Consider the following 20,410-nt stretch of genomic DNA (forward strand, 5'->3'; position numbering starts at 1 on the left):
ATAAACAACATGTACTTGCGATGTGGGGTTATTTTCCTTTTTTTCTGTAAAAATAGTATTTTCACTATATCCTTTATATACAATAGTACCATCTATATGTGACACCTACGTATTGACACACCGTGAAAATTTAAAAAAATTAAAAGAATCGGATAGAATTTTCAGCAGAAATACTTTCATTCAGAAATAAAGAGTACACAATGGGGATGTGGATTAAAGTATGAACAGAACTTAACACAATAACAAAGTCAAAGGAAAAGAGGAAATGTATGGTAATTTTGGATTATAGAAAGGTTTTTGTGGCAATACGAAGAGGAGATGTAGAGACGACAAGGGAACTCGTTTTGAAAGTAGATGAGATAATATAAAAGAAAGTTATTGGGCAAGTTTATTGAGTGTTTTGTGTCAGTCAAAGATTCGTGAAGCGGACATTTTATCAATGGTTAAGCGTTTGATTTGTAACAATGACGTAATAGATGGTGGAAATAGACATGATTATGCAAAAGAAAGAGGATACAGAAGAAGTTACGAGATACTTTGTGATGCTGATATTTAAAATTTCCTACAGAACTTTAGCATTCTAACAGGATTTTAGAGATAAAAACAACGTAAGCTGCAAGAAAAGTATGTAAAAGGAAGGCACGAAAGACAAATTAAAGGGCGTTTAAAATATGTCGGCGTAGAACACAACTATGCGATTGTTATATTCAGTTACAGGTTTACCTAAAAACCTGACAAATGTTATATATGTTATATCTAAATTAAAACAGTAAAAAATACAATGTTAATGTTTAGCTCAAAGACAAAATAAATGTATACATTTAGTTATTGTGCACTTGCAGCTTGCCATACGAATAATTATAAGTCTATCGTCCCAATCAACCAACATCAACAATATAGTTTATTTTTAATTGTAAATTTATGCTGTACACATATATGTAAACCACCTGGAAATAATTACTGTTCTTTAAAGTGTGTGTCGAATGATTGCACTCTCATAATTTAAAACATATTTTCTGAACCACATGTACTACATAATTAACGCATTACATATCAAACCCTAAACGAAACGAAAATTATCTAATCTTAGTAAATTCTATATCATGAACAATGAATAGGTAGCAATATGGGGAAAAGTGAACAAAACTTTCAAAAACAAGCATTAAAACTTAGCATATGTTCAGTAACAAAAATAAGTTCAAATCAGAAGTAAAAACCAAAAACAAACTAAAAAAATAGATGTTGTGATATTTGGATGTTATCCACGGTTAAAATGTGGACCAGTGTATTTTTTTTTATAGTTTTTGTATTATTATTCAAACTAATCAAAATGTTATAGTTAGTTGAACACGTTCACAAACATAGCACATCCTTAAACAATTGCCGTGATAGTCTTCACGGCATTTCATTTATCGTGTTCTTTTTGTCGTATCTTTCCTTTTCGCTTTTGGTTTTAAGTCGCTTAAAATAGACATATCGAAAAGGTTCATAAAAATTTGAGTAATTTATCTTTTTTTTCAAGACGACCACACTGTTATTCGTGTAAAGATGTAAAAATTTATCAATAGTTTCTTTGTTCCATGGGTTCCTGTATGAATACAGGAAAAATAAAACGCATGACAAAAGAAAAAAAGACAAATATGACTATAGAATAGAACGGATAAAAAAGGATGGGTGAATTATTAAGAGGGCTTAATCCAGTTCACTGTAATGTATTATCTAACTGAAAATATGTTATACATTTTTAGTTAGTTTGCGGCATGTAGAATATTATCATACAAAAATATTTCCCTTTTTACAAATTGATAATCCATATGAAATACTGCAAACAATAAAACCAAAAGCAAAAATGCAATCAAACATACACTATGTAACATCATATATATTAAACAGAGTGCTAAACTTTCATAAATATGTAATAACGGCATGTTGTCTGGTTTGTCTATATACGGTACGGCTTTCAGAGACGAAAGTATGTTTTGTTCGAATTCATTAAAAACGGTTAACACAATAAATAGAACACCTGTCTAAATACAAACATGACGTCCATAAGGCATATGGTGGGGAAATTACGTCAATAAAAGTCAATAAAAGTTAAGAAAACAAATGAGATGAAATTAAAGTCAACGAAAATGCCAAACCGTTCTTGCTACTATGATAAACAACAAGTACTTGCGGTGGAGGTTGATTTATTTAAATAAAGTTCTTAATTATCACCTTTAAACATAACCGTACCTCCACATTTGACACTTGCCTATTGACGCACCTTGCAAATATATAAAGAGAAATGGTCGGATAAAATTCCCAGTATAAATATTTTCATTTAGAAATAAAGAAGAGTAAATAATGGGGTTGTGGATTAAAATACGAGAAGAATTTAACAAAATAACAAAGTCAAAGGAAAAGAAGCAATATATTGCATTTTTGGATTCGAGAAAGGTTTTTGTGGCAATACGAAGAGGAGACTTGGAGGCGACAAGGGAACTTGTGTTGAAAGTAGAAGATCTGAATATAAAAGACAATTCTGGGGAAAGTTTATTAAATGTTTTGTGTCAATCGAAGTTTCGAGAAGAGGATGTTTTACCCATAGTTAAGCATTTAATTTGTAACAATGTGATAATAGATGTTCGAGATAGACACGGTAAAACTGCAATCGATTATGCAAAGGAACGAGGATACAGTAGAATATACAAGATTCTTTGTGATGCTGATGTTCAAAACTTCCTACAGAACCTTAGTATTCTAACCGGTTAACTCTTGTGATTTTGGAGAAAAATCGATGTAAGCATCATGGAAAATATCGACTGGAAAGGTGAAATAGAAGTGTTGAAGGCCAATAATTCACCAACACTTTTGGTGTAGAACGCAACTACAAGTTTATCATTAGATACAGTTACAGATGTACCTTTGGATTTGATATTTTTAAGTACAAACAGAGTTTTAAACTCAATGTTATATGCTTAATGGACAAAATAAATATATACATTTAGTTATTATACACTTTAAGCTTGTCATTAGAACGAATACAAATCAAGCAACGTCAACAATATATAAGTTATTGTTAATTGTAAGACTATCCTGGACACGTTCGTGTAAAACATGTGGGAATTAATACTGTACATTTAATTGCTTGACAAAAGATCAAATTAGACACTTCAAAGAAAATGTTCCAATTTACCTGTAGTTACGTATAACTAATCTAATCATTTTTGTATTTTCCCTCCAGTTCTGTACTACCACATTGAATATTAAACACAGAACGAAAATCACCACTCTTAGAAAATCCAATACTATGTACAGTGTAAAGGCAACCATTCTGGCAAAACAATCGACGGAAATTTTAAAAACATACATTATACAAGCACAGAGTTCATAACAGAAGTAAAATAAAAATCTGAAATGAAAACATAGAACAAAAATTAAAACCAAAAAAAAAAAAAGAGAGAGAAAAGAAAAAACAAAAGTAGGCTTAAAATTGTACGACAGATGCCTATGTCAGACGTTTGTCCCAGTAGATATTTGGGCCAGTACATTTGCTTAATCCAGATGCCACCAAACTCGTGTATCATGGGATCATGGGATTTTTTTCAGCTTTTGTGTAATTGAACTGACTAATTAAACATGTAAGTAAGTCGAACGGGTTTACTTACATAAAATAAAATTCAAGCACACCCCAACACACTCACGGAATTATTATTATTGTGTTCTTTTTGTGTCGTACATGTGTCTCTATTTTTCGCTAAGTTTGAGGCTTTAAAGCGCTAAACTAATATAGTCGAGTAAGAAGTAATTTTTCAAGATACCGGTGTAGTAATTGGCGAAAAGATATAAAACTTGCCAGTAGATGCTTTCATTCCAGAGTCTTTTGTATGGATAGATACATTGTAAACAACAGGTGACAGATAAAACTCTTTACTAAGCAATTAGTTATGACTCCCTCATTTTTTACCCAAAAAATACCGGTATTTTCAGTTAAAACAATTGACAATGTATAAAAAAAGATTATTTGAACAGGATCCATTGTATTAGTTATCTTTCGTGCCAAATAGAGGTCCAGAATATCATAGAAAAGAGGATGAGCAAAAATGAATTAATGAATTAAAAAAAGTTACAACATGGACATTGTTTGAGGTTTTTTTTAAAGAGTTATAAACAAAATACAGAACTATTACAGAAATCAAAAGTATCTATTCCCGCTACGTATTTGTTTCTTTTTGCATCGTCGGTTTACAACTGATCACATTCAGAAAAAAATATAGAATGTACAACTCAATAATGCTCACGTTGTTCATACAACTTTCTCAGCCTTACATCAAAGCGTGTTAGCTAAGGTCAATGATATAAAGACCATTTTTGTAGTGAATGTTATGACTTGTAGTCAATGTAACCACTTAAAACCGAGACATGACATTTTCTGTGACATACTTCCAACTCTTTTGTTTGTTTGACGAGAATAACAGATTGCTCTGACGCAAATACAATACCTACACAACAACATGAAAGTATATAACTTAATAAGAGGATACAAATGAATGAATGAATTTATTTCTCAAAAGAGTAAAACACTATTGTCTTTCGTCATAGCTTAAGAAATGACATATAAAAGCATAACCTGAAAGAAACATCTAGTATACTGCATTGGTCTACGATTAAAAGGTGAACGGCAGGTAGAGATGCGTAAAGATCTCCGCGATGGAATTTGAGGTTTTTAGCCAGGGAACTACAACTATTCAAACCTTTTAATTATCACACCGTCACACTGCAGATGTTATACACAAAGAGCGTTATCCTAAAATTGGTAGCTTGTATAACATGGAAGGGTTTATTGCAACTGTATACAACACATACATTAAAAAGAATTTCTGTCACCATTTTCGTTAAAAAAGAAAGTGTCCAGGTTTCAAGTTCGCTACTTTAAAGGCCAACAAGAGGCTCCCAGGAGCCTGAATTTCTCACCTGGTTAAAATTTGTTGTTCATGGGTAATAAATTTAACAAGGAGATGTCCAACAATTTTGACTCAAGAAGACTTTGGTAGGACTTATCATAAGGATCATTTCAGCAATTGAAAGTTACTTTCTATCTATTATAGGTTTCAAGATATTGGCTGAAACTGTAAAAAAAAATAATTTTTCACCTTTCAAAGGCAATAACTCTTACACGGAGTCGCCTGACAACTTTGATCCCTGAGAACTTTTGAAGGCCTCATAATAAGGATCATTTCAGCAATTGAAAGAGTTTGGCTAAACCAACGGTTTTGAGATATATGCGAAAAACTACTGTCTAACCCCTTTGTTCTATTTTAGTAATGGCGGCCATATTTTTCGACGAATCAAAAATCCCCACGTTAGTTCTATGCAGGATATCCCAAGAAATAATCAGGTTCTAATCAGTCAAGTAGTTTCTGAGAAGAAAAGTTTTGTATAATTGTGGGCGACGACGACGGACGCCAACTGATGGCAATAGCTCATATGGCCTTTGGCCAGGTGAGCTATAGAAGGTAAATTTTATGGTCCTAATTAGGAATGAATATATTTAGTTAAAAAAAAAACAACTTATAGCTAATGCATAGGACTAAATAGTAAAAGAGCAACCAATAGCAAAATAGATTATACGCAGTAACTATTTGTTAAAGGAGACATGACACAAAATATTCATTTTTAAACGTTTATATTTATATAAAAAAAAACTATAGTATGTTTAGATACGAGTATAACACATGTTTTCGCATCAGGTTAGCGCAAATAAAGTTAGAATGATTCATTTGTGTTATCACAACGACCTAATTAGTATTCATACATAAAAACCGGAAGTAACACCCACTTACCATATATAGGAGTGCTACGTCATTGGTTCTCAATCTCTATTTGAGTGCATTGAAAATGTACACACGTGCCCGAAAAATTTTTAAAAATCTTCAAAACAAGCTTGTATATCTAAAGCAGAGTGGTCCATTGATCTGTGTATGAGTCAGATAATCGTGTATAAAGAGTAAGAAGACTAAAGTATTTCTCGTTTTCTGTCAGCGTTTCATTTTCGTTAGGCATACATCCCCGCGTGGCGAAAACACAACTACTTTGCACACTACTTTTAGGACTAGGATAGACGGGTGCAAATAAAATAGAGACACTCTGTGTACTGTTCTTTCTTTGCAGCTGGGTTTATCATTTAACAAGCCCGGTGGACTTAATTATGGCCAAGAGAAAGCGTGAGCTGCTTCTTTTATCTTTACATGGTTCGGCGCCTCGTGACACAGGTGTCCAAGCAGATGTATGATATCGATAATTGAATATACTTGCATTTCTTTTGTCTTACGAATTTTGAAATAAAACTATTTACATGGAGACTTACACAATACACAGATATATGATTATTGCCAAGTATTACCAGTAAAAACTACGTTTTCCAAGTTATTCAAAAATCGGCTGGCCAAACTTCGATTGTTGATATGATTATTTCAAATACGATTGAAGTGACTTAAACACTTTCTAAAGTGATTTTGTTTTTATTATTAGAACATTATTAACAACTAGCAGACACATATTAATATGTTCATCAAAATGAATTCATCAAATATACTGTTCATCAATTTACTGATTATAAATCACTTGCCATGTGTTACTTAACCATATCCATGTACATTTCTTTGGCCTTTTCGATATCAACTGTCTTAACGATTCGGACATTAGCATGATGGCCAGTTACTCCACTCCAATCAGACACAAGTTGACCCCTGGTGTTTACACCACCAAGCTCAACCGTACTCCATATCAGGACAGAATTAGTTATTATGGAGTTATCTAGCACTATGGCCATTGCCAGCAAATCACATGACGCGTAGTCGGCTCTTTTGATGATGCGTTTATTTCTGTCAGCTGTCAGTCTTGAAAACTCTTTATGGAAATGACCTTTAGTGGTGTCAACAGCCATCCACTTATCAAACCATTCCTAAAATTGATATAGCATCCAGAAACTACTTATAATTATTTTTTTGTTGTATAATTATGATGGGTGTAGCTACCTGAGAAATGATTTCAGCAAAAGTCTGTTTAAATGTAGAAAACTATTGCTTTCAATTCACGAAATATGAGTTTTAAATTATTTTTTAACAATAAATGTATTTTCATTCCGAAATTATTTTTGTGAATTCTTGTATGTATTCTTTACCACATTTCTTCAGATGTATTCATAAATTGAAAACGTGTGTGTATGTGTGTGTTCGTTTGTATTTGTTTGTGGTCACATGATTTGGAAATGGGATTTAAAGTCAAGGAAATATTGACTTACATTTGATGCACTTTAATATTCACCTTGGCAAAACAATATCAACATAAAGTGCATCGCGAAATATCCCGCTATGGTAAAATAGTAACATAAGAGAAAAAGGTTTTAAAACATACCCAATCAACACCAATAGATTTACATGTTTCCAATGAAACAATCGTGACTGGACACGTCAGCTCCTGTAGAGTTATGTGAGCGGCCTCAGGATCAGCCATGAAGTTAAATTCCGCAGCTAACCGGTCCGTTCCCTTCCCTAAACAATTAGAACGCACCTTCAAGTAATTATACAATATCGCAGTCTTACAGATGTAAGTTCTCTATTAACTTCAAATGAAATAATTTGGTATACATTGGCATGAAGTATTGGTACATTTAACGAGTTGTGCCGTGAAATCACTTACTGGAAATTTAACATATTAATAATTGTTTAATTGTGGTTTTAGTGTAAATAATTCTTTAGATTTCGAACACTTGATCCATTATGAAATGGTCTGTCACTTTACGATGCTTTGAAAAGTTACAACTTGTAGTAAAGCAGTCCATGTTGAAGACATATTCGTACAGTTATACAAAGACACAAAAAAGTCTTCCATTTCTCTTCTATAACATTTATAGTAGTAATGTGTCCAGGTACGAAACCTTTGACATAACGCATATCCACACCATATGGTCTGCCCGTACATGATAACTATTAAAGGCGATCTTTGCAATAGCTTTGAAATTCATATTTAAACGAAATGGTTGGTGTGACATACATATACCATGAATATATTTAGATGTTCCGTTTAATTTCCAGGGAAGAGTTTTTCTTTAAAGTAAAACAAGTAACTATAAAACAAAAAATGTGAACGCACAATGTTATTTGCACAAAATTTGTGCAAATGCTAGGAAAAAAAGCTACATCTAAAATTATACATATTAGACCGTCAAGATAATTTAATCATACCTTCAATATTTCCACCCATAATATAGACATCCTTTAATTTCGTCCCTAATTCAGGGCATTGACGGAGGGCCAAAGCTACATTTGTAAGTGGTGCCAAAGCAACTAAAGTTATTTCTCCTAAAAATAAAGAAATGAATGAAATGAAAAAAAATAATTACGTTGCAGTTAAACGCTAATGAATCGAAATAGGTACTGTTAGCACCAGTGAGACATGGAGTGTAATTTATTATATGATTGATAAAAATTTCTAATGGCTATATATTATGGCAACAATGTGTTTGAAGAAATAAACTTAATCATGCAATCGATATGAAATAAAGTACATATCAAATGTGGAACATGTACATCGTAAATCACCCGAAAAGGTCAAGTAAACTCTTCAATATTCAAAAGTCGAAATATAAGGGATAAATCATTAAAGTTTGGCGATGATGACACTATTACGTGGTGAAAGATCTATGAGTTAAGAGTTAACATTTTTTAGACTAAAATATGTTGTTTCTGAAATTTATTGTTTATAGACTTAGTGTTAAGTATATTTCGTGCCACTGAAACATGACAGATAATATTACGTAATATGCAAATTGATTAAAAGAAAAAAACGTTAATATAGATATTACATCTAGCTACGATATACCTATAGATTATTACATAGCATGTTCCATATATACCCTGGTATCAGCCCGAGACATAGCCAAGGGCTGATATCTTGGCGACTTTGGTAAATGAAGACTTGAATATGTCATTAATAACTTATTTATCAATTATAAATTGCATACTAATATGTACATACAAATGCATGATAATTTACATTTCAATAGAATAACAAATATAAAAAAACAAAAACAAAAGTTTTGATCAAAGGGAATTTACCACATTTTGTATGATCACTTATCACGACAACAATTAAATGCCACTTTGTTAATAGAAGCATTTTGAAATTTTAAATTATGATCTAAGCCCCCTTGATGTGTTTATGGCATTATAAGTGCGTGTTTTTTTTTTTTTTTTTTTTTTTTTTTTTTTTTTTTTTTTTTGTTTTTTGTTTTTTTTTCATTCTTCTGTTTTATGCGTATTTGACTCTGTTGCAAGCGCGATATCTGCAATTGTACTATCACCTGGTTCATAAATGGTAAACACATTGTTTTAAACGGTATAATTACGCGCATACTCATTCAATTTGCGGAATTCAAAATTGTAACGAGTCCCGGACTGCAAGATTACTGGTTATTGCCCGAGACTGATGGCACACTTTTAAGTCCGATATTATCAAAAATGAAAAAAAATGTACGTCTCAATATTGAATATGTGATCATATATATTATCACCAGATACTAACTGTTATTGTCAGTGCTACTATCAAAGCGTCAAAATCGCGATAAGCGGATAATCGATAGACCCTTCTGTGTTAAGCTGATGAACATGATCAATATACACTTCCACGAGGTAGGGCTTGGTTAGAACAAAAGAATTTTCCTCGTGGAAGTGTAAATTTTGCATGCTCTATGTATGCTCATCGAGTATCCCACAGTTAGAACAAAAGGGTTTCCAATTCAAGCGAGAAAATTACTTGCCTGAGTGATTAACACTAATTATTAATTACTTATATACACTGACCTTTGACACCATATTATTGATACATTGCTTATATAAAAAATTTACAAGAAATTTCGATTATGGAGGTATTTCATTTTTTCTTCCAATTGCGTTACATGGCTATATTAATAAAAATATGGTTACCAGGGTTTTCCTTTACTATACGTATTAATGCATTGACTGCATGTTCTTCCTTAATCAATGACGTGTCTGCTGGTTCTGGATCGGGTACATCTCCAAGCCCGTCTTTACCATGATAATGTGATGCTCTTCTGCCCTCTGCCAGAATAGATTTCTGTGCACCCTTGAAAACTGGAATCTAAAGTAATTCTATTTGATGCTCATAGTCTAAGCATGTAGTAAAGTTCTAAGCGTGACGTCTGTTCATAAAAATGCAATGTTCGTTTGATTTCGAAAATTTAAATGAGACTGAGACTGAGATAATTTGATCATTACTCGTGCTGTAAATGGATTTAAAATTTATTTGTAAACCCCTAAAGTTAGATTATCTTTCTCCGGAGAAAAAGAAATTTTTACCTTTATCCCTTGGGTTGCTTTCAAAGAAATTGCGCTTCCAAGAAATGTGGACAAACAAAATAAGGGTAATAAGTTATACCATCCTTAACTTTTTGTATTGTGTGTATAACTAATATGATATTACAATCGTTCTATTTGAGCAACCAAGATACATTGACAGTACATGTATTGATGATATACGGTCACTGACAGTATATAACACTTTGGCTCCGCCATGTCTCTTACCCTTGCACGAACTACCCGTATCCGCATCGGGAACCGCTTGTAGGGAGCAAGTCGCATAAGAATTGAATTGATTAAAACATGATTAGGATTGCAGTATTAAGTCAATAATAGTATATTCACTAGAAATATATATCCGCCCGTAAATACACTGCATTTGTCTATTTAAACACCTATGTTTCAACTGATATACCAATGTGCAAAAGAAGTGAACTTACGTCTAACCGGTCACATACTTTCAGCACCCTAAGTGTGTTTCTGCAGACGTTTTCAATATCGACATTTCCATTTACACACGTGATCGCAACAATTTCCACATCCGGTCTTGAAAGTGCCAACATTATGGCCTCGGCATCATCGACCCCTGTATCAACGTCTATGATTATCCTTTGAACCATCTTTCCTCCACTGGGCAAATGATACAAAATGACATATAAATTAACAGGTGTGGTACTACTCCACACAAATACAAGAAAAGGGGTTGCACATTAATTCCATTGTTCCAACTTATTTAGGAGAATTTTTATTATCGGGCAACGTAAAATGCAACTAATATTTGATTATGTATAATTATAATAACAGCCAATTATCGACTGTTCCCTATATAATTAATTTCACAAAAATGGCATGTGAAATAAATCCTGTATTTTCATTCTCAGACGATTTTCTCCCACAAAAAAGTAAATGATGATGTTAAAAACACTCGTGATCATTACTTCTAAAAATAGCTAAGAGCCAATTTAAACAAATCTTTTTTTTAAATGAATACAATATACATTCATCTGAATGTACAGCAGAAAGTATCAAAATTAGGTTCTGATATTTTTATGCGTCTCAAATCCGATACTTTCTGCTATTACTTTAAACAAATCTAAATTGTATTCATTTTGAAATAAAATGATTATATATATATATACTTCGGTTAATGATTCTTTCCAATTAATTATCCAATAAAGATATGATTGAGCCATGTTTACATTTTGTTCTTAAGTAAACTTATCTCGTAGTATATGTTTTCATTTGTTATAATTACATTTAAAACATAGAACTATCTACAACTGTTTCTATCAAATTTGTCTGCCTGAAGTCTGTATGGAGTGTTTAACCAAAGTATCTACCTATTCACTTTTTTAATCGACATTGATATATTCACAACTTTAAGTGTGGCTTAGAATTCATAGACAGGGCTCAGATGTCATAAACAGAGAAGGGGAAGGTCGCTTATCGGGTTTTTTTTAAGTACACACATACACCAATCATTTTGAATTCATTCAGCGGTATTAGCATACTTGTAATGCATAATCAACATTTTACATAACATAACATAGTAATAAGTCACTTTGAATGTTTGTGTTTTAATATCCGTTTTGTTATCGTGATTTGTGACAATTGTTTTTTTTATTAAAACACCAGTAATGTCACATAAGTTTGTGTGTTTTTAATGCACTTGTATCGTGTGCATGCTAATAGGATTTTCTGTATTTTTTTCAATTACATTTGCCATGGCTAATTTTGGTTATACTTTTCTGTGTGTACTTCCTTTTTGGTGTGAAAGTTGTTTCCTAAATGTTTTCCTTTGTGTTGTGTATAATAATAATCTCTTTTTTAAACAGAATAACATATTTAGTCCGTTGTTGTATATATGTACATAGTAAATAACATACAGAATAAAATGTAATAAAATGAATACTATAAAAGGACAAAAACAAACAAAAAAAGACAAAACAAAACAAAACAAAAAACAAAAGATAATTAACTGCACTTAATACTATATATAATATTGGCAGTAATATTTCTAAAATAATATTCTATGTATATTTTAAACTTCTCAGTTGTTGTACAATTTCTATTATTTTTTTGCATATTGTTCTATAATTAACTACCTGATATAATGAATGATCCTATAAAATATTCCATTTAGGCTCTTGTTACAAATAACGTATTTCATTCACTCTTTCTAATATTTCTATAACTTATTTGATGAAAACATTAAAAACATATAAGTACTCGGGTATAGTTGATTCAAAGAATTAAACACTAGGATAGCTTAATATATATAATATAATATATGGTGTCATAAATTATGCACATTTAAAATGATATGAGCAGTCTTTTTGTAATTTGAATAGTATATTTACTTTGTTTACACTTTTTGAATAGGACCATACAGTACAACAATAATTAAAATGTGGGAAAATTACGGAATTGTATACTTCAAGGATGCTTACCCTACCGGTGCACCTGGTCCATGCTCCCAGTTTTTAGTGGAGTCCGAGTTGCTCATTTCCTTTTGTTACTTTGTATGATTTTAGTTACTTTATGTTTTTGTTGTGCATGTCTGTTTTCCATGTCTAGTCTATGTCCCTGGATTACATTCTTTTGATTACCGCTATAACCTTGGTTCCCTTGATTACTTTTTCAAATAGAGCTTCAGTAAATATAAAACTTCCAAGGCGTTTTAACACACCAATTTTTTTTTAAAGTTTATTGGTTATGATATCACTATGATAAGACCAAGATCAATCAATATTAACACCTAAAAGTTAAGAATTTTCCGCAGTTTCCAGTACAATATTATCTATGTTAATAAAAAATATTTTCCTACATTTAGTTTCTGCTCAGTGCCAATAAGCATGTACTGAGTCTTCTATAGAATCATTGTAAGTTTGTTACACGTCATACATTGAATACAACATTCCAACCAATACATTGCTCTGTTAGACAAATATGAATTAAACCATTTCAAACTATTTTCACACAAGCCACACATTTTAAGAGTAATCAAGGGAACCAAGGTTATAGCGGTAATCAAAAGAATATAATCCAGGAACAAAGACCAGACATGGAAAACAGACACACACAACAAAGAACATAAAGTAACTAAAATCATACATACAAAGTAACAAAAGTAAATGAGCAACCCGGACTCCACTGAAAACTGGGAGCATGGACCAGGTGCACCGGTAGGGTAAGCGTCCTCTGCTTTTCTAGAAACACCCGCCGAGTTGCTCATAAAAAGTCAAGTCCGGGGTAGACAAACGAGGAAAGGTAAACTATGACCCGTTGAATAAATCAGTTTTCATGATGCTGATGGATACATCATAACGATCCACGAGTTCATGATGACGACCATAAAACTTCTGTAGTGATGACTTCAATCTTGTAGCAACATAACCCTGTTCCAGAAGCCTATTTGTTAGAGTTCTAGCGCGATACAAAAAGTCTGCGTAGTTTGGGCAAGCTCTGGCATAACGTATGAGTTGTGATATGAATACTCCATACGCAGGAGCCGAAGGGATGTTGCCACAGATGAAAGGAACGTTGACAATTCTGAATGAAAAGTCATCACGTTTGTCGTAAAGTTTGGTCAATAGTTTTCCTTTACCATCGATTTCTAAGTGTAGGTTAAGATATGAGACTGACTTCATAGTGTCTGTAGTATCCTTTATCTCAAGTTCTTTTGGGTAGATGCGATGTATCAAATCCCCGAAATTAGGATTGTTTAAAGATAATACGTCATCTATATAGCAGAAACTGAGATAGAAGGATCTAGCCAAACGATATTCTTTCTTTCTGATCAAATCAGCTATAAAGTCAGCCTCGTAAGAGTGAAGAAATAGGTCAGCAAGTAAAGGAGCACAAGTAACGCAACAATATAAATATGGTATCAAACTCTTTACTCAGATCTATAAAACAACTGTTAATTTCCTTTCAACTGTATTTTTAAGTCAACAATTGATTAAAATGTTTTAAAACAGTTTCACATGAGTGCTGCAGTCTGAAACAAGACTGGCAATTTGTAATTAATTTATTGTGTGACAAATTCTCCGTTTGTTGTCTTTTTGTGTTGTATGACATTTCCTTCGTTTGTTGGCCTTCGTATTTTGTTGCTTGTCTATTCCAGTACAAAAATTCTGACTATTTTAAAATTAGCAAACCATGTTCCATCACTTTAAACGCTATATTTGACTACAACGATGACGAACCGCATTGTACCATATCAAAATGTGGTATTAAAAATTGCAAAACATGCAACATTCTTATAACCGACCCTTACTTCTCCAGTTCCCCTATAAACAAAACCTTCCATACAAGAATTCATGATGACTTAAGTTGCAAATCAACAAACTTAATATATGGATTAGAATGCAACTTACGTGGTTTAATATATGTCGGAGAAACGCAAGAACGATTAAATAAAAGAATGTGCGGTCATCGTCCGGGAATTAACACCACCAAATTATTAACACTTTAATCAACAAGATCATTCAATCCTCTCCATGAAAGTTTGTATTTTAGAAAAAAAAATACCATCCTACGAACAGTCCCATTCTAAGTAAAAACAATCGTAAGGAAAGAGAGGAGTACTGGATACGCAGACTAGGTACTGCAATACCTTACGGATGCAATGACAACATCAAAAGTATAGGAAACCTTTCAAGCCAATATAACAATAGCATAAATGTGATGAATTTATTTGACAAAAATCCAAGACGGGAAAGGAGTTATGGCCATCGCCACTATACGTCACCTAAGTTACATGATGTCTCCATAGATGGTCTCCTTCCTTTCATACAAAAACCTCTTGTACTTCATCACATTAGAACCAAACATTATTCTATACCTCTCACTCTACTACACTCCCTTTACAAAACAAGTCTTGACACTCCTGTTTCTGACCCCACCTCATTATTATACAGACTTGTTGCCATCATTTTGGATATTGGTTTCCACAGACTCTTTAAACCAGTTTATGTGAAAAATCAAGATGAAGAAAAACGATCATTTCTTCCACTACCGTTTGTCAACAAAGGTATAGATGCAATTAATTTGGCTAACATCCTCCATCACAAAAACGTTACCAACAAAATTCCCCCATATTTCAAAGACAAATCCATACCAATTATTTCATATTCCTATACTTCACCCATCGCATCCAAAATTTACAAGTATAAAAGGCTATTGCAGAACCTCGAGATTGAGGACTTCAAGGCTAAACCGCCTGACTGTTCTTGCAAAACCTCTCCATTCAAATATGGTCCTTCTGTTCACGTCGTTTTGGGAGATTTAACCATTATCGAAAATGAATCTCTGCGTAATATCCTTTCTAAAGGTCCCAAGTACCGTGAACCACGCTCCATAAATTGGAATTATAACTTTAAAGTTCTCATGGATGCCGTCGAGGACTGTGCAAGAAAATGGACAAAACGAGAACAAGAAGACATTGATTCTCTGTCAGAGTGGTTAAAGGCCGTGAGGTCTTTAATTTTGAAACGAATGAAAGTTTTAAGTAGGTCAATGAATGCCAAGGCTACATCAGTTTTTAAAGACCCCTATGTAGCAAAAACATTGTCTACTATACATGACAAATATGTTGTCGTACCAGCAGACAAAGCCCAAAACAACATTGTTTTTGTCTGCAAAACGTTTTATATCCAATGTTTATCATCAGAGGTAGACGTAGAAAATAATAGCAGTGATAAGACCTATACTGCTGCCACTCTCTCCAAAGAAGAGATTGTGGAAAACCATATTTGTCCAGTGTGGTGGACTTGTTTTTCAACAAACAGTCGGCATTCCAATGGGAACAAACTGTGCTCCTTTACTTGCTGACCTATTCCTTCACTCTTATGAGGCTGACTTTATAGCTGATCTGATTAGAGAGGAAAAATATCGTTTGGCTAGATCCTGTAATCTCAGTTTCCGCTATATAGATGACGTATTATCTTTAAACAATCCTAATTTCGGGGATTTGATACATCGCATCTACCCAAAAGAACTTGAGATAAAGGATACTACAGACACTGTGAAGTCAGCCTCATATCTTGACCTGCACTTAGAAATCGATGGTAAAGGAAAACTATTGACCAAACTTTACGACAAACGTGATGACTTTTCATTAGAATTGTCAACTTTCCTTTCATCTGTGGCAACATCCCTTCGGCTCCTGCGTATGGAGTGTTGCCGAAACTACGCAGACTTTTTGTATCGCGTTAGAACTCTAACAAATAGGCTTCTAGAACAGGGTTATGTTGCTACAAGATTGAAGTCATCACTACAGAAGTTTTATGATTGTCACCATGAACTCGTGGATCGTTATGGGGTATCCATCTGCACCATGAAAACTGATTTATTCAAAGGGTCATAGTTTTCTTTTCCTCGTTTGTCTACCCCGGACTTGACTTTTTATGAGCAACTCGGCGGGTGTTTCTAGAAAAACAGAGGACGCTTACCCTACCGGTGCACCTGGTCCATGCTCCCAGTTTTCAGTGGAGTCCGAGTTGCTCATTTACTTTTGTTACTTTGTATGTATGATTTCAGTTACTTTACGTTCTTTGTTGTGTATGTCTATTTTCCATGTCGGGTCTTTGTCCCTGGATTACATTCTTTTGATTACCGCTATAACCTTGGTTCCCTTGATTACTCTTGTCCTTTTACTTTGTCCTTTGTGTTTTGTGACTTGTTTTTCGTGTTGTATGACTTCTTCGTCGTCTGTTGTGTGACTTTGTTCTTCATCTGTCGTGCTTTGTGTTGTGTGACTTGTTCTCCGTCTGCTGACCTTTTGGAGTTAGAAGGCTTGTTTTATCTACAACTGTTTGCTTATCTGATTTTCGTCATTGTAACTATTTGTTTTCCTTTTGTATTGTGTTACCTGTCTTTTGTCTGTTGTTCCTGTGCTGTAAGACTTGCGCTGTGTTGTCATTGCGTTGTGTGACCTTGTTCTTCGTCTGTTTTCCTTTGTGTTGTGTGCATTGTTTTCGCTTATTTCCCTTCGTGTTGTGTGACATTTTAGATTGTTGTGCTTTGTCTTGTGTAACTTGATTTTTCGTATATTGTCCCTGAAATCTATCTACAATCTATCACAGGCCGTTTGAACCCTTGACCTATATCAACCAAAGTGTGTAAGGATGCGATAATTGAAGGTCTATAGGTGTGTGATATAGATTAAGCGACATAAAGAAAACGATACAGTGTTCAAACAATTACTATGCATATACAAAAAAAAAAACGTTTGAACAATAGGACTCCTTAGATATCGTTTATGTATTTTACAAAATGCACGGATCAGGTATAAATCATTGTTTCAAATTACTTACGTGTTTCTCAGTTCAATATTTAGTACAACGTAAAGTACGAAGCGCGAGAAAACCAAAACGATAATCTTATCACAACGAATTGCTAAAATTACCCAAATTGCCCTTAGTTTGTAATGCGATTATTTAGAAAGTGCATCATATATGATCTTATATAAACAGTCGTATGGCAAGCCAAAGTGGACAAAAATCAATATTTTGTCATATTACAAAATGAATTTTTAATATTACAAAATATTTTTTTTTAATATTAGAAAAAAAATTAATATTAGAAATTCATTTTGTAATATTACAAATTCCTGATTTAGTAATGTTATAAAATACCACACACTTTGTAATTTTAGAAAATGAATTTGTAATATTAGAAAATGAATTTGTAATATTAAAAAATCGTTTTTTAATATTAGGAAATGCTCATTTTTGTCCACTTTGGCTTGCCATACAGTCGTGATAAACAATGAAATAATTATTTATGTTACTTAGTAAACTTCATCCCAACATAAATCAAAACAGTAGGTGCACAATGGCATCACCTAACAGAGAATATTCAAAGAAATATTAAATAATTACATGCATCGGAGTCGTTGGAAAAAACATTGTTATAACTGTAATCTACATCGAGCATACTTAAAAAAGACATGCCACTCCTAAATGTACAGGCACTTGCTTGTCAATGGTCGTTTATTATTGTAGTAGCCGGCCATTATTTAAGAAATTACGTGACTGTGAGAGGGAGAATCCTTTTTTTAGTATGCTCGACGTATATTTCAATTGTAATAATTCATGCATTGGAAATTCTCTTTTACTGTTTTACTTAATTTTGAGATGCTTTATTTCACTGTTTACTTAAATTTTGGAATAATCCCAAACCTTGTTCATCTCAGATGTGAAAAAACTATAAAATGTACAAAAACATAACTGAAAGTTTATGAGAGACTCTTATAATGGTGTTCCTTTGTATATCCTACGCGAGTACAATGTTGGTTTGCAGCAATAACCTCAGTGCAGAAAAATGCAGAAATACCAATCATATGTGTTGCTAAATCCATTTTTCAAGGAGTTACCTCTAACCAGCAGCATTAGAATCAATTGTATGGGAAGATCTAATCATAAAAATTATAACAGAAGTACTCAAAACCAAATCTATCGAAAAGGAAACCAAATCCATCACCATTAGGTTCTATCATAAGCAATACAAGTAATGAAATCGATCCAGTTGTTATTGCATACAAAAATATTAATCATAAATATTGCCAATTACGATATGCTGCACACGTGTTTCAATGAGTAACCTCATCTTATCAGCAGCATCAGAGGACGTTTACCCTACCGGTGCACCTGGTCCATGCTCCCAGTTTTTAGTGGAGTCCGAGTTGCTCATTTACTTTTGTTACTTTGTATGTATGATTTTAGTTACTTTATGTTCTTTGTTGTCAAGTGAAGTCCAGGACAAATATGTTGTCGATTAGAAATTACAGCATTTTGTAAACATCTTCCTCTGTATATTTGGAAGATGATTTGTAATTATTTCTTACAAAGTATGAGGAATCTCTAGCAAGAACTATATATTTGGATCTAGGTGTACCATCTTTTTGGGAAAAACAACGATGTATAATGTTTTAAGTCGGGATTTTAACTGAGTATGGAGAATAGAAGTATACAGTGTTGAAAAATCATAGGTTTTAATGCTATTATATTCAGATAATAGTCTTGAACTGATTGTCTCCAAAAGATCTTTCGAGTTTTTCAGGATCCACATTGAATTAATACCACTACGGGAATAACAAGTGTTGTGGTAGGACTGTAGACCCTCTTTGACCATTGTGAGTATAGTTAAAAGTTTTGAAAGAGGTTTGGTGGTACATTTTGCAGATCCAGCTATGAAATGTTGTTTGTATGGATTCTTGTGAAGTTTAAGAATCCAGTACATAGACGGTAAATCACAATCATCGTCCTTGGTAGAGAGACCAAAGGAGGATAGCACAGATTTAAGATTTTCCACAATCTCTTCTTTGGAAAGTGTGGTAGCAGTAAAGGTCTTATCACTGCTATTTTTTTCTACATCTACCTCTGATAATAAACATTGGATGTTTAAACGTTTTGCAGACAAAAACAATGTTGTTTTGGGCTTTGTCTGCTGGTACAACATATTTGTCATGTATGGTAAACCTTTATTAACTTAAGGCTTCAAGGAACATTCTAGTTATTCAAACTGGTTTTAAAAGCTTGTTTACTTGAATTTGATTTTTACAGTCAGATAGACTAAAATTTAAAAAAAATAATGGGATGTTTTTTTATACTGTGATAATGTGACCTACTTCAATTAATAAAATGGATTTATTGTTATTGATGGAAGATTTTTTTCAAAATCGCTGAAGTTAAAATCACATTTTCAACTAAAACGACATAATGGTAATAATTAAGGTACCCATTAATTTCTGAATATATATATAGTACTCCACTGTTTAACACACAAAAACATCCGTCACCTATTGTATGATCAAAATCATGCTTTGGACAAGAAAAAATATACCATTTAAAGAAACTGGCATTACTGGTACATTACAGTTTATAATTTATACCCTAAACATACAAAAAACCAAAATTCAGAATCACCTTCAATTTATAACGACCTGAAGTTCTTGATTTAGACAAGCGCAAAACATGTGGAGATTTTGACGTGGATTCAACCCTCTCTCACCTCCACACATTAAATAATAAGACACAATAAAA

General features: G+C 32.9%; 1 protein-coding gene across 1 annotated transcript; it reads right to left on the bottom strand.

The window, feature by feature from the left end:
* Positions 1 to 6,483: 6,483 nt before the first annotated feature.
* LOC148607940 (nucleoside hydrolase-like) lies at positions 6,484 to 17,720 on the bottom strand. Its single transcript, XM_088545567.1, has 6 exons — positions 17,681 to 17,720; positions 10,802 to 10,991; positions 9,969 to 10,143; positions 8,229 to 8,345; positions 7,399 to 7,535; positions 6,484 to 6,946 (listed from the first exon to the last, which is right to left on the bottom strand). Exons 2-6 carry the CDS (start codon positions 10,979 to 10,981, stop codon positions 6,617 to 6,619), a joined length of 939 nt encoding a protein of 312 aa, XP_088401693.1. The 5' UTR covers positions 10,982 to 10,991; positions 17,681 to 17,720; the 3' UTR covers positions 6,484 to 6,616.
* Positions 17,721 to 20,410: the final 2,690 nt, after the last annotated feature.

Source organism: Perna viridis, chromosome 9 (genome assembly GCF_037379345.1).
Source record: "Perna viridis isolate PV_CMFRI_1.1 ecotype Kerala chromosome 9, ASM3737934v1, whole genome shotgun sequence".
Lineage (NCBI taxonomy): Eukaryota > Metazoa > Mollusca > Bivalvia > Mytilida > Mytilidae > Perna > Perna viridis.